General features: G+C 42.5%; 1 protein-coding gene across 2 annotated transcripts in view; it reads left to right on the plus strand.

The window, feature by feature from the left end:
* The window catches only part of clybl (citrate lyase beta like), a 102,762-nt gene that overhangs the window by 71,555 nt on the left and 16,438 nt on the right, over positions 1-14,769 (plus strand). Inside the window, exon 3 of one of the 2 annotated variants that reach the window (XM_051709763.1) lies at positions 4,509-4,697. The exons of the other annotated variant lie outside the window; for it this stretch is intronic. Coding sequence (XP_051565723.1) covers positions 4,509-4,697 — 189 coding nt within the window. The remainder of the gene's footprint in view (positions 1-4,508; positions 4,698-14,769) is intronic. 2 annotated transcript variants of the gene reach the window in all.

The following is a 14,769-nucleotide window of genomic DNA, read 5'->3' on the forward strand; positions in this document are numbered from 1 at the left end:
GTTGACACATTGTTAAACATTATTGTTTTAGGTTGAAGTTTTGCTGGTATAGCTTTCAATTTTGTAGACTGATTCAGCTTAAAGGAAGGTTTTGATGACAGACATTTCAAGTACTGTGGGAACAGAAGTAAGTAGCTTCCTGGAACAGAGGCTAACCAAGCTTTAAGACTCCATGTTTAACTCTGAAGAGCAGATTTTGCATGTGGATTAATGATGGTGGGCCTGAGGTTCCATCTGAATGCTCCTTTACTGGAACTTCTCTATCATCTTGCTGCTAGGAGTCCAGTGCAAGCCAATGTATCACAAAACGCTGAGTTTCGAGAAATGCTGAGTTTTGAGGGTGCATATTTTCCATCTCTCATTATCAAATTACAGCCGTCTGTTTAGATTGGCAGAGCTAGGCGGCCACACAGTCGTGTAATATGTGAGCCGCCCAAGCTGCGCTCTGAAGAAGTAACAGACCCAGGGTCATTCTTCAACCTCACAGTGTGAGGAGAATTAGTAGGTTTCGAGAGGCTGAGAGAATTGTGTGTCAAGCCTAGAGGGACAGGGTTCCCCCACATGTGGAACTGGACAAATGCAGAATGAAGAGCGGATCAGATGCTGGATCTGTTAGTCATTCAGCTGGAATAGAGCTCCAGATTCCTGGTGTGTCATCTGTCAGACCCTGTCCATGGTACATTTGTTTGCTTAGATTTCACATTCAGAGAATCAGGGTCACCCTCCCCTCACATAGTTACAGCTCATTTTCACCTACATCAAAAGTGTCACCGTGGTTTGCAAGAAGCCAAAAATGAAAGACGAAAACTAAAGAGTGAGAGGAAAAAATATTATGGCTACATGCACACAGCAGCCATGACTGATACAGTTGCTCTCACTCTCAAATGCCTATAGTGAATATAGAAAATTCTTTATTCTATAATTCTATTCTTTCTTTCTTCCATGGAACAAGTAAAGTCAATATATATAAGAACTTACCTAAATAACAAAAACAGTTTAATGGCACAAACTTTTGAAGGTAACTGTATCGCTCCCGTGAGTATTGAGGTTTGTTACCGACACAGTAACGCAATAATGGACATTATGCATGTTAATTCGACTCTGCGTTGGCCAGGTGCTCGTATCTATGTACACACACTTGTGTAAAGTTTGTTTCTGGCCTTAGTCACCATTCACTTTCATTACATCTTTTTTCCATGCAATGAAAGCGACTAGTGACTGAGACTGAAGCCCAAAGTGATGTGAAAACTTAGCGTCTGCACACAGTCGGATGCTCACCTTTTAAAGTTTATTTCAGTTGACTGTGTGCATATACATAGGTGGTTGGTGCATGCACGTGATGTCTGCAATGGGACACCGGACTACTTCTCTTCAGGAGTTTTAGATCCATAATGATGTCTTTTTATTTCTTCTGCTTCATTATACAAATGCAGGTGTCTCCTGACATACACATATACTGTTGTTGTTTCCATCTTCATCTGCTGTTGTTTTCTGGCAATTACATCTTCTAGAGCTTCTTTGTGGCAGCAACGGCTCAACTGTGAGTGTTGCCATCTTATGGACCCACTAATAAATGCAGATATTTTGAAGGATATGGCCTTAATTTTTTTTTTTTTAAATAGTGTGTTGTGCTTTAATTATGGGCTTGTTGGAAGAAATCAAAGATCCCTCAAACCTGTGATTCTCCTGGTCACTCTGTGGGATGCTGTGTGATTGGGGAAGGGTCTTTTGAAGCAGCTAGTTGGACGGGCTTCCATTAATGTAAAACATTTCAGCTTTCAAAGCACTTTATTCTAGCTCAGAATACTAGGGCCTCTCAGGAGCCCATATCTTTAGAATGTTCTTTCTGTCAAATTTCTAAGAGGGTAGATGAGTTAACGCCCTTCCCTCTGATAGAGATTCAGACATTTTGCTGTCTGGAACATCAGTTCAAAGCAATATGTGCTGATAAAAAGCAGAGGATTGTGTGGCATGAAGATTTGATCTAGCGTTTTGTAATTCAGCTTGGGCAGATGGTTACTTCAATCTGAATGGTCAGTTTCTCTTCCATAGTAACTCTCTTTTCTTTGACTTGATATAGGTACTGTTTGATGTTGATTTGCTACTTAAACCCTCATGTTTTTGCTCAAGAGTGAACATGATACCAGTCTCACAAAAAAGCAGTGGTTCGGCGTTATCTTAAGACACTGGATCAGTCTTGGATTATACTGTGGATGAGAGTGGAGCACTCAGACTGGATTCGCCATGGAACAGCTTTATGAATGCTGAGTTATGGCTTCATAAATCCGTCAGCCCCTAAAATTACCACTGTGATGTCCAAATACATTATAGACATTAAGCATACCCATGACTGTCTGTTGAGAAGACCGTATTGAGGATCCCTTTGTGCTCTGTTAGCAGAGAAACAACTACAGTATTAGCGTAAATTGTAAGATGAGGACCATAATGTTAGTTTAGACATTTGAGTGTCTAGATTGTATGTTGATTTTAGTCTGTTTTGTTAGTATATCTGTGACCTTTCAAAATGCCACATATAAGTATGACTGCACAAAGCTTTCTGTCCATTCCTTGTATTGTATCCCTAGTGTGAGGGATTTCTAATCCAGGGAAGTTATGTTTACAAGGTCAAAAGACAGGGTTTTATGGTCCAGACTAGACTAAGGATCTGTCTCAAAACCTTGTTAGCTGCCTTGCTGCCTCCTGCCTACATTGGCAGCTGCATTCTATGACAGCATCATAACTGAAATGGAGCCTCATAGGTGATCAATTAGGAACGCTCTTCATAGGCAGCAATTCTGTGCAGCATTCAAATAGCTCTCCTCACTCATTTGGCAGAATTTGGCCGAAATCCTATAATATCTTGTGGAGTAGGGATGGGAATCTCAAGGAATTTAACAATTCTGATTCTTCTAATAGAATCGATAATGGGACCATTAAGGAACCAGGATCGTTTAGTATGTTTGTGGAGGAAATATTTTGAATTATTAAATGCAATTAATATTGGATTAACTGCCATTGGCAGCCTGCTACAAAATGATAATGATTGTATCATATTTTAACAGAACAGATTTTTGCAAACGGTGTTTATACAGACTAATTAAGATATTTATTAATTTATGCATGTGATCATAAACCATCCAGTAATTACTCTAATTTCAAGATATAATGAAATGATTGACTTACCGTTCAGTAAGTTATTTGCTAAAACTGAAAATTCACTGAAAATCTTGAACATCATTCAGTTCTGGTATTTGTTTTATTTTTTTTATGGAACCAGTTCTGAATAAGAACCACTTCTAGGCTCCCAACCCTTCTTAGATGGCGGCATAAACAAGGTTTTTGGAGGCATAAACTGCCTTTTGGAAAAGCCTTTGCATTGAGCTCACTAGGTTTTGAAACGAACCCTTAAAGAGGGTTACACTGACCTCATTTGGATTATTACATGGCCATAATGGCCAGACCATGGGGTTAAACAGTTTTTAAATAAATGTGTGCCTGGCTGCGGCTCTTTGTGTGGACTGTGTGAAAATGACCAAGACTACGAAGTGCCTCATTCAAGTTGAATTAACCCATGAGTTTCTCTTCCCCTCTACTTTCTTACATGGCCTCTCTTATCCCTCCTCTGATCTAACCTGACAACTCCTGAGCTACTGTTTCCTCTTGCTGTTTAACTGAGACCACATTTCCCTTTGGATTGAGTGCCGTGCTTAGTCCAGTGAAAACCTCATCTTTCGGCCCTTTCCCTACCACCTACATTTAGTCTTCTCGAGCTGCATCTGGTTTGAATCTCCTTGCGTGTGCTGCTGTGTCACAGTTAGGCCCTGGAACTTGGCTTTAACTTACATTCTACCCCCCTGCCCTCCCTCCACTTACTTTGGTCATGTGTCTGTGGTGTTTGTGTGGACAACTTGTGTGCAGAGAATTTACATTTATGGCCTTTGGTGCATTTGCTCTAGTGAGATTGATCCCTCTCGCTAGATATTACTCCTCACCGTAATCCCAGGCGCCAATCACCTCTTCTTCTTTAGATTCACATAACGTCCTCTCTTCCAAGCTGATGCATCTTTATATTTTTACAAGTGCACCACTGACCAGTTCAAACAGATATGCCCTGGGTTGCATTTTTGTTGCTTGCAGTTTTCCATATTTGACGTAATACTTCTTCCAGTGTACCAGAGCTTTGTCCAGTCGCACAAAAGCAAACAATAATCAGTCTACAGAAGTTTCACTGGTGTGCACGTTTGACAGACATTTATTACTTCTACGGTCTATACACAAATCTGTGTTCTTAGTCAAATCAAATAAATTGCTCATCATTTGGAAAGTCTGAATTGTGTAAAAATTCAATGTTCTGTGCAAGCACACATTTAGTACATCATTGAATATTGCATATATTGGTTCACTCTTGGGTAACCCTTTTATTTCGGTGACTAGTCTGCATTTTAAGTAATTTTCTTTCTTTGATGTCGACTCTGGGTAGGTTAGTGTGCAGTTTGTGTCTCTGGCAGGATGCAGCTCGGAAAACCATCCCAAAGATGTTGGCAGAGCTTGATCTGGGGCGTACAGAGAAGTGTGTACGGGTGAACTCAGTATCCAGTGGCCTGGCTGAAGCTGACCTCGAGGTTATTCTGCAGGAGGAGGTGCTGCCCACTGCTGTCATGCTGCCAAAGGTGGAGGAAACAGGAGAGGTGCAATGGGTAAGTGAATAATGACTCTTAAGTATCTTAAAGGAATAGTTCACCCAAAAAATTAAAATTCTGTAATAATTTACTAACCTATCATGTCATTCCAAACCTGTATGACTTTCTTCCTTCCATGGAACACAAAAGAACGCATGTACTACTACTATGATACTTTTGAGTCCTTTTTAAAGTGAGTCACTGTCAATTGCCATTGTATTGAAAAGATAGACTGGTATATGCATTAAAGTGCTCCTTTTGTGTTCCGCATAAGAGGGAAAATCAAACAGGTTTGTAAAGGCATGAGGTAAATTATGACAAATTTTCATTTAAATGGGTCCAAAACCCATATTTCTTTGTCTCTTCAATGGAACACTCACTCTCACATACACATATTTTGAAAAATGTTCATGCTGCTCTTTTCCATACAATGAATGCATAGAGTGGCTAGGGCTTGTTTGCAATATTTCCTTATTAAATTTATGATTATCACTGTTAGATTATAGTTAATGTGGCATTGATTATATTTTTATACCAAATTAAAGGCTATGCTCAGCTTAATCTAAAAAACAAGAAACTAAAAATACCTCTGATGTGCTCTTGCATTTTCCATCATTTGTAAAGAACACAGCAGCTTCTGAACTCACAGGATATAAGAGGAAACCACAGGTCTTTTCAAAGCAATAATAACAGTCTTTTTCATTACTCTGTAAAGAGGACTTGATCTCTGTAGTCGGGCCCAGAGAGAGAGGGGCTGTATATCTTGGCATCAGCTCAAGAAAGCCATGACATTTTGAAACTGGCCTCACAAGACAGATGTCCCTAAATATGATCTCTCTCAACTTCTTTTCCCTGGAAACACAGGGCCTCTTGAATAAACCTACCAAGAAGCTGGTAAGGATGAGAGTTGATATTTGAGATTGGGGCAAAAACTTTCTATTATCACAACTTTTTGCTGTATAGATTTAGTGCGGTGACCCCAAAGTATTTAAACTCTTAATCCCCTCTTAAAACTGTATGAATGTCACTGTATTGGTAAAAAAAAAAAAAAAAAAATCTGACTTATGCAAACAAATGACACTAGACCTTTTTTCAGAACTATCTTCACTTTCCTTTGCCATTTTTGCAATTACTGTGAACCACCTGGTCCCAAGGTAAATTTAAGTGCATGTATGTGGTCAGTTCACCTCAAGTTCACACAGTGTTAGCAGAATAACCTCAAGTATTGTAACCTCATCACATTTACTAGGGACTTGTTCCACTTAGTTTGGCTACTTTCACAGTGCACATCAACTATTGTTTTATAAAACCCAACAAACTTCGTTTTGTGAGATGTTTTGCTTATGGCCACAATATCTCTATGTGAGGGGAATGAGATTTTTTTTGAAGTCAATGAATTATCAAAGTTTTGTCTATCATTAAAGGCAAGCCATACTTACAACTACAGCAATTCACCATAGCACGTTGATGTTGGACATCAAACATATACCTTTAATTGTATTTATGAGGATAAAATCAAAGGTGCATGTTTCAATAAAAAAAACTGCTGTACCATTTCATCAGGGAATTACACCTTTAATGACTAGTGGCTTGATATACAGATAGGTCAGTCAGTCTCACACTGAAGATCTTCATTAAAGTGGCATCATTAAACACTCTTTGCTCCTGATCACCTCCATTGGTGTTATATAGGAGGTGTTAAGGATTATTTTGGATGTCTGTCTGTCCATCAAAGCAGGGCTTCCTCTGCCAGACGGCCCCAGGAGGTCCCTGGTGGCCCCCAGTATGGCCAATACACCAGCCCCCAAATCCCTACAGCCCATTTCCCCAATCCAGCCAACCCAGCCCAAATATGCTGTATTCAGCTGCTCTGCATGAACACTGAAAAAACCTGATAGAGCCCACAATGTCTTAACTAGGTAGATGAAGGGAGGGAGGGACCGAGGCTGAGAGATGGAGGGGCCCCTAGTATGTTGCTCACAGTTAGTGTAGGCTCGAAACAGGACGTTTTTAACTAGTGGTTTTAATTAGTACTCCTATATTTCCTGGGTTGCTTGATGTTTCTTCCCTTTTTAATTGTTGACAGGTGCCCATATTTCTCATTATTGTCTGTTTGCTGTTTTGTCTTCTACTTTCCTCTGATTTTGTTTCCTCAAAAAACAGTTCTGCTCTTAAGCGTACATAACCCTTGCAGAATCTTCACGAAGTTTATAATTTTATTTAAAATAAGAGGGATTATAAGAGGGATCCTGAATAATGCATTTAGTTTATTTAGTACTCTCCTAAAGAAGCTATTTAGAATATATTCCAGAAGACAAATTAATAGCTGAATGTTCACAAATTATTCTTTTCAGAAGTTTACATAACCGTGGTTCTTAATTTTGTGTTGCTGGATAATCTTTGTGTAATTCCAGTTATTATTTTCTCTTGTGGAATATACTTAAATATCTGTTTTGCAGGTTCTTCTGGACAGTATTAAAAAAATAAATTAAAAAAAATATTATGATCTCTCTTATATTTAAGAAATACTGAACATCATTTAACAGATTCTGCAAGGGGTATGGAAAATTGTGAGAAAAGGGTTATGTAAATGTTTGAGTACAGCTGTTTTTAAACTCTGGAGAACATCCCAAAAACAATAGTTGATTTGAGGAAGATACCTTTTGCATATTTGTTTCAGTATCTGTTATAGTTGAATGAAGTTGGTTTCATGAATCCCCTCTCATCCAAATAAAAATAACCCAATGTATAGAGGTTTCTCAAAATAAAATTGCCCACACCAAACACAACCCACATAGCCACCCAAAAATCAATACAACTTCCACACATATATTTTGTGTGCGTATGTGTTTGTTTTTAAAAAGTTGCACACATATCTGGTGTGGGTTAGAGCATGCTCTCCACATGCTTTGCACACGGGCAGGCTCATAGCCGCAGCAGGATATGGGAGATTGTGAGCGGAGAGGAAGTCATGTAGCACTGACCTGACATGGGCCCAGTGCTTTGAAAGTGGCGTGAGACTTGCATGAAAGGAGAGGGTGTTTTTATTTTTCTCTTTCTCTCTTTACTGTCTCTCACAGCCCTGATCTTTGGACACGTTGTCATGCACAGCTATAGAGAATCCTTACAAAAAATGACCATGGTAACCATAGTTTCCAGAAAATACTGTCGTTATTTCAGTTATTGCTACTACAATAAATATGTGGTATCTGGGTGTTAACTGTCACTTTTATCAAAAAGGGAAATTAATGGTGATGTGTAATTTTTGATGCATGTAATTTTCTGCTTTCAATATCGCTCTATTTGAGCCGCCCGACAACATAGCGTACACCCAACCAGTGGTATGAGCTTGGGACGGGACTATCTGTTTTGCCGGTGAATTGAAGATGAGTGTTTGGGAAACCTGTTTGAAAACAGTCATCTTTTATGCTATTTCTTTTAGTATCACTAGTGGCACAGAAATGACACATCTTACCACAGTGATTCTGAAAGCTTCTTACTGTACTTTGTTTCAATGTGATCAATTGTGAATTTATTATAAATTCACATCAGTAACCATAACAGAAGCAACTATGGTATATTGCTGGAAACTATCGTTATTACCGTTGGAAAATTTAAGGGTAAGAATATGTACACGCAAGTTATAAAAATACAAATATATGCTACATTGCATGCTCCATTCTAAAATGTAGTCTACAATGTTAGCAGTTGTTAAAAATTTCCAAATGTTCTTGATTTGGCTTATCCAGTGATATTCCTGTTACATGTTTTACTCTGAAACGAAGAAGCTGCATTAAGTCATAATGGTGCTTTTTCACTGTCAAAGCTGAGTATGTCTTTAAACAATAAATGTTTTTATACAACTGTGGAGGCGAGGGCATGGTCGAGTGTTCGTCTGGAAAGAGAGTAAGCGATAAGGGTTCTCACATGAAATGAATTGTTGGTAATTGCTTTTTTCTGTGTTTGCAGTGAGAGATGGGGGAAATAAAAGGGGCCAGACCTCAGAGTGTGGGGACAGAGTGAGACAGACACTAAAGATGTTTGTGTGTTGGCCGCTGCCGGCTGTTTGAAGCTTCACTGTCATACTTGATGTGGACGCGTTTAGTTTTTGTTTATTAATAAAAGTGACATACCTGAGTTGGAATCACCATCTCCCACTTCCTTATTCCATTGAACTTGTTACACTGGTGCCGAAACTTGGGAGAAGTGGAAGGAGAAAACGCTGCCATGGAGTCATCGCCACTGGAGGAAGTCTTCAGGTCCCATGACAGTATCCACCAGGCCCAACACCAGGCCTTCATGGACCTACACATGGAGCAGCAGCAGCATTTTGAGGCGCTCCTTCGGGCCCAGGAGGATGACCGGTGGGTGCTGCAGAGCTTAGTACCCTAGGAGGGGGCCACCGCCACCCGTTCCCCGGTGGCAGCAAACCCTCATGTGCTGCTTATGAAGATGGGGCCTTAAGATGATCCGGAGGCCTACCTAGAGCTCTTTGAGCACACAGCCAAAGCCCTGAGATGGCCACAGGAGCAATGGGTGGTACATTTTCTGCCACTGCTGACCAGGGAAGCCCAGATCACGGCGCAACAAGTGCAGCATGCCGACCTCCTGGGCTAAGCAATGTTGAACAAGTCCATCCTGCAACGGGTCGGCCCAGAAGAACACCGCCAGCACTTCCACTTCTTGACGCTGAGCAAGATCGGCCGCCTGTTTACCTTTGCTCAGCAGCTCCGTGATGCCTGCTGGTGGTGAGTGCTGGCTAAGAAGGACAGCGACGTCGATGATGTCATCATCTGGGAGGTGCTGGAGCTGTTCATCACCATCTGTTGGCGTATCCGGGGGCCGGCGTGCCCCACATCCTTTCTCCCCCTGTTGTCTCATCCCCGGTACTCTTCCAAAGCACTGGCTGGGGAGGCATCGCCTGGGCCATCTACATCTGCTCCGCATCAGGCTGACGCTGGAGAAGGGGAGGTGTCATCCTCCCTCGCCCTCAGGGAATTCCCGGTAGAGGATTTCCCTCTAGAGCAGATGCGAGACGAAACCCTGAAGCACGCGTTTGACCAAGTGATAGGGATTGATGTTCAACATCTTCAGCCGGGCATCATACTCTCATAACCATATTTTGCAATTATAAAAGATCGGTTGTATAGAGTGACACAGTTATTGGTACCAAAGAGCCGTCAAGAAAAGTTATTCCAGGTGGCTCATCATAATCCGATGGCAGGTCACTTCATTGCGCCCCCTCCCCTTGATTGAGGTCCCCTTCGAATGAATTGCCATGGACCTCATCGGGCCATTGGAACGGAGAGCACGTGGGCATCGCTTTGCATTAGTCCTGGTGGATTACGCAACGTGATATCCAGAAGCAGTGCCTCTGCGCAACATCTCGGCACGTAGTGTTGTGGAGGCACTCTTCAGAATTATCTCCAGAGTGGAGATTCCAAAAGAAATCCTCACTGATCAGGGCACTGCTTTTATGTCCCGTACACTGTGCGAGCTGTACAAATTACTGGGGGTTAAATCGATTCGGACAAGCGTGTACCATCCACAAATGGATGGCTTGGTTGAACGATTTAATCAGACCTTAAAAAATATGATTCATAATTTTGTGAACAAAGATGCTCTGAATTAGGATAAGTGGCTTGAACCCTTGTTATTTGCAGGGCGAGAGGTCCCGCAAGCCTCCATGGGGTTTTCCCCATTCAAATTGTTATATGGGTGTAAGCCCCGTGGCGTGCTAGATGTTATGAAGGAAAATTGGGAGGAGGGACCTTCACAGAGTAAAAATTAAATTCAGTATGTTCTTGACCTGTGAGCAAAACTCCACACACTGGGGCGACTATCACAGGAGAATTTTCTACAGGTGCAGGAACGTCAGTCCTGGCTGTATAATGGGGAGTTCGGCTACGGGAGTTTGCACAGGGATATAAAGTACTTGTATTTCTGCCCACATCGAGCTCGAAATTACTCGCGAGGTGGCAAGGGCCCTTAGAGGTCACATGGAGAGTTGGGGAAGTCGACTATGAGAGTGTGTACGGATGGGGCGGAGCACGTCAGATTTACCACCTCAACCTCCTAAAATCACGGAGAGAGGCGGTCCACATATCCTTGGCGATGGTAGTTCCGTAGAGGGAGGAGCTCGGACCAGAGGTGAATCTAAAAGCCAATCAGTTCACCCCAGTCCCCTGTGAAGACCACCTCTCGCCATCGCAATGTACGGAGGTGGCCAGGTTGCAAAGGATTTTTCTGATGTGTTCTCGCCTCTCCCCGGCCGCACTAATCTCACAGAACACCACATTGAGACAACCCCTGGGGTAGTGGTACATAATTGTCCCTACCACCTACCTGAACACAAGAAATGGGTAGTACGGGAAGAATTAAAGGCCATGCTTGATATGGGGGTAATAGAAGAATCCTACAGTGATTGGGCCAGCCCGGTGGTTCTTGCATCTAAGAGCGATGGCTCGTCCGGTTCTCGGTGGATTATAGGAAAGTCAATGCAGTGTAGAAATTTGATGCTTATCTTATGCCTCATATTGACAAACTGCTCGATCAGTTGGGTGTGGCTCACTTTTATTCGACACTGGATTTGACAAAGGGATATTGGCAGATCCCCTTAATGCTGATATCCTGTGAAAAAATGGCCTTCTCCACACCGTTTGGTTTAGACCAATTTGTGACCCTTCTGTTCGGTTTGTTTGGGGCCCCGGCTACGTTTCAGTGTCTTATGGACAGGGTCCTCAGACCGCATGCTGCGTATGCCACTGCCTATTTGGAAGGCACCAGTATTTACAGTAATTATTGGCAGTGGCACATGCAGCATCTGGGGGATGTTCTGAGGTCACTGCGACGTGCGGGGCTCATGGCAAATCCAAAGTAGTACACAGTTGGGAAGGTGGAGGAATGGTATCTGGGGTTCCACTTGGGTCACGGTCAGGTGCGGCCCCAAATTGACAAAATCACAGCGATTGTGACCTGCCCGAGGCCCAAGACCAAAAAGGAGGTGAGACAGTTCCAGGGGCTGGCTGGCTATTATCGAAGGTTTGTGCCTAATTATTTGGATGTCACCAGCCCGCTGACTTATCTCACTAGAAAGGGAGCTCCAGACCTCGTCCAGTGGACGGAGCCTTGCCAACAAGCATTCATGCAGGTAAAAGCCACACTTTATGGTGGGCCGTTTCTGCATTCCCCTGACTTCTCTCACACTTGTTTTGTAGACGGATGCATCGGACAGGGGGCTGGGTGCTGTACTGTCCTAGGTGGTGGAGGGGGAGGAGTACCCAGTGCTGTACATTAGTCAGAAGCTTTCTATGAGAGAGACTAAGTACAGCACCACAGAGAAGGAGTGCTTGGCCATCAAGTGGGTGGTCCTCACTCTCCACTACTGTTTGTTGGGATGAGCATTCACCCTCTGTTTGGACCATGCTCCACTCCAGTGGCTCCACGGCATGAAGGATGCCAAAGCCTGGATCACCCATTGGTATCTGGCACTCCAGCCATTTAAATTCGAGGTAGTCCACAGGCCGGGGGCATAAATGGCTGTCGCAGACTTCCTCTCCAGAAAGGTGGGGGGGGGGAGTGGGCAGTCTGGATGGTTCCCTGGCCTGAGACAGGCAGAGGGGTATGTGCAGGCAAGGGCATGGTCGAGCATTCATCTGGAAAGAAAGTGGTAAGGGATCTCACCTGAAATTAATTGTTGGTAATTGCTTGTTTCTGTGTTCACAGTGAGAGATGGGGGAAATAAAAGGGGCCAGACCTCAGAGTCCGGGGAGAGAGTGAGACAGACACCAAAGCTGTTTGTGTGTTGGCCGATGCCAGCTATCTGAAGCTTCACCGTTACGCTTGACGCGGGCACGTTTTGTTTTTGTTTATTAATAAAAGTGACATACCTGGGGAATCGCCATCTCCTGCTTCCTCATTCCATTGAACAAAATAATAACCTGTGATCAGGTGCTATTGTGTGGCATTAAATATCTCTCTCTTTCCTCTCTTTTGTATGTGTGTGTTTGTATCTGTGAAGAGCAGTCAGTGAGTGTCTAATCCAGCACACAACACAAAGTCGTACCACTACAAACCTGATTATCTCTCTCGCCTGCTTGTTCTCTGTAGCAACCCTAAATCCCTCTGTTGTTTATTTTCTTTCCCTTTTTCACATTGATGAGCAGAGGAACCTCCAGACTGATTTGTTGATAAAAGATGGACTTGTTTCCTTTTGTGTGAAAATCTTCTACTCTCTCTTTCTATCCTCTCATTCTGTGCTTGTTTGACTGACATGGCTTATTGGACTATAACAGGCGTAACTCTTCCCCCCTCCTCCTTTTGTCCATAGACAATTCTCCCAGAGATTCGGGGCTGTGCGCATTCTTTGGCCACCACACTACTGAGTCCTGAAAGGAACCAGCTCGAGTCCCGTCCCTCCCTGTACGCTCCTAATTCTCTTTCCCCCCCACACGGTGAAATGAGCTCTTCAACTGGCCGGAAACATTTAATCTGGCCCCCTTTTGAAGAGAATTAATTGAAACTTATCCACTTTCCGCCTTTTTCGCTCTAGTAGCTCCCTCACCCAAAATCCCTGCCTTTTTCCCATCTGGACCATGGCGGATGGGGCCGACGCAGCACTTGTTTTTGAAGTGTGGGTTTTTAGCCAGGGCTGAACGACCACTAGTGGAGTCGGCAGTCTATAGCGCTATTGAGGACCGGAAAAGCCCTCCCTCTCTTGACACCTGAGAGCGGTATTAACATTTAAGCAACTACAGTTCTATGCTAAGATCCCCTGTACTGTGTAAATATTGAAAGGGGCAATAAGGCCTGATTCTTCAGCTCTATAAAAGCACACCTGTAATTTGTTGTCACTTATCGACATCCTAATGTTGCCTGTCTATTGCAGCGGCCGTTTAAGATGTGTGTCGGGGATTGTTTGGTGCAGAACTTTGTTTTATTGAGAGCTACATAAATGCTTAATTTTGCTGCAGAGTGACTATTATTTCATGCAGAAATACAGGGCCATTAGAGAGGTCATCCTAGCACCTGATAAAAGAGAAGGTAAGGAAATGGAAGGGCCACTAAGCAAGCCTCTCCCTCCCTTTGTCCTTTCGAGGGGAATATTATGCTAAGCCTTTGGCGTTTTTATGTTGCCATAGCAGCATTACTCCTGCAGGGTTGTGACCTCAGATGATTACAGTACAAAGCTTACTGGGTCTTGAAAACCCCTTTGAAGATGAAAAATCTTTGATGGTTTATATTTATGCAAATCTCTCAGATATGATTTATCCTACTGAGATTGAATGGGGAGATGATTAAAATTCCCCTATTAGGAAAAAAAAAAAAAAAAAACCTTAATGAAGGCATATTCTTTGAGCTAATAAAGCAAGTGTGTGTGGGATATTTTTTTCCTTTATTTGGAAAACTAGCCTTGACGTACCTGAGGTTATTTTAATCTGCTGTCCCCAATGTGTGAAAGAGAGATGAAACAGGGGGGACAGGGAATTACACTTTTCTGCTTTAAGTCTTTTTCTCTTCTCTCTCTCTTTTTTTTTTTTTTTTTTTTTTATATACGAGCTTTAAAAGAAAATATCTGACAGAGGGAGCTTTTGTGTGTTTCCAAAAGATTTTGGAATTTGGGCAACCCCACTGGCAGTCCACAGCTAGCTGTGAACTGGTCTGTTGGAATAAATCGGAATGCTTTGGTCTTCAAAGAAACATACTTCATTTTAAAGCCTTCATACGTAAGCTCAAATATTAGCGGGAAAAATTAATAGCGCAGGGAAGTGTCGTATAACACGTCGCAAGTCTCACAAGTCTGTCCGCCACAGGAAGCAGAGGCTCTGCATAAAACTGAAACGAAATGCACTACCAGACAGCTCAAATCTCCTCCCTTCTCTTTTTATATTCAGTGTTTGTTGCTTTATAAATGCAGACAGGAACCTGTAGTATTTCTCGAGGGCCCTGTGAAACAGGAGTTGTCCAAAGACTGTGTGAATCCTATCAAGTTTTTGAAGCAATATCTTTTTTTTTTTCTTCTCCAAAACCCTGTCAGAAGTTTTTGAATTTATTCAAAATAGTTTTTATATGCTGTGTGTTTACATGTGAT

Source organism: Myxocyprinus asiaticus, chromosome 11, assembly GCF_019703515.2.
Source record: "Myxocyprinus asiaticus isolate MX2 ecotype Aquarium Trade chromosome 11, UBuf_Myxa_2, whole genome shotgun sequence".
In the NCBI taxonomy this organism is placed as follows: domain Eukaryota; kingdom Metazoa; phylum Chordata; class Actinopteri; order Cypriniformes; family Catostomidae; genus Myxocyprinus; species Myxocyprinus asiaticus.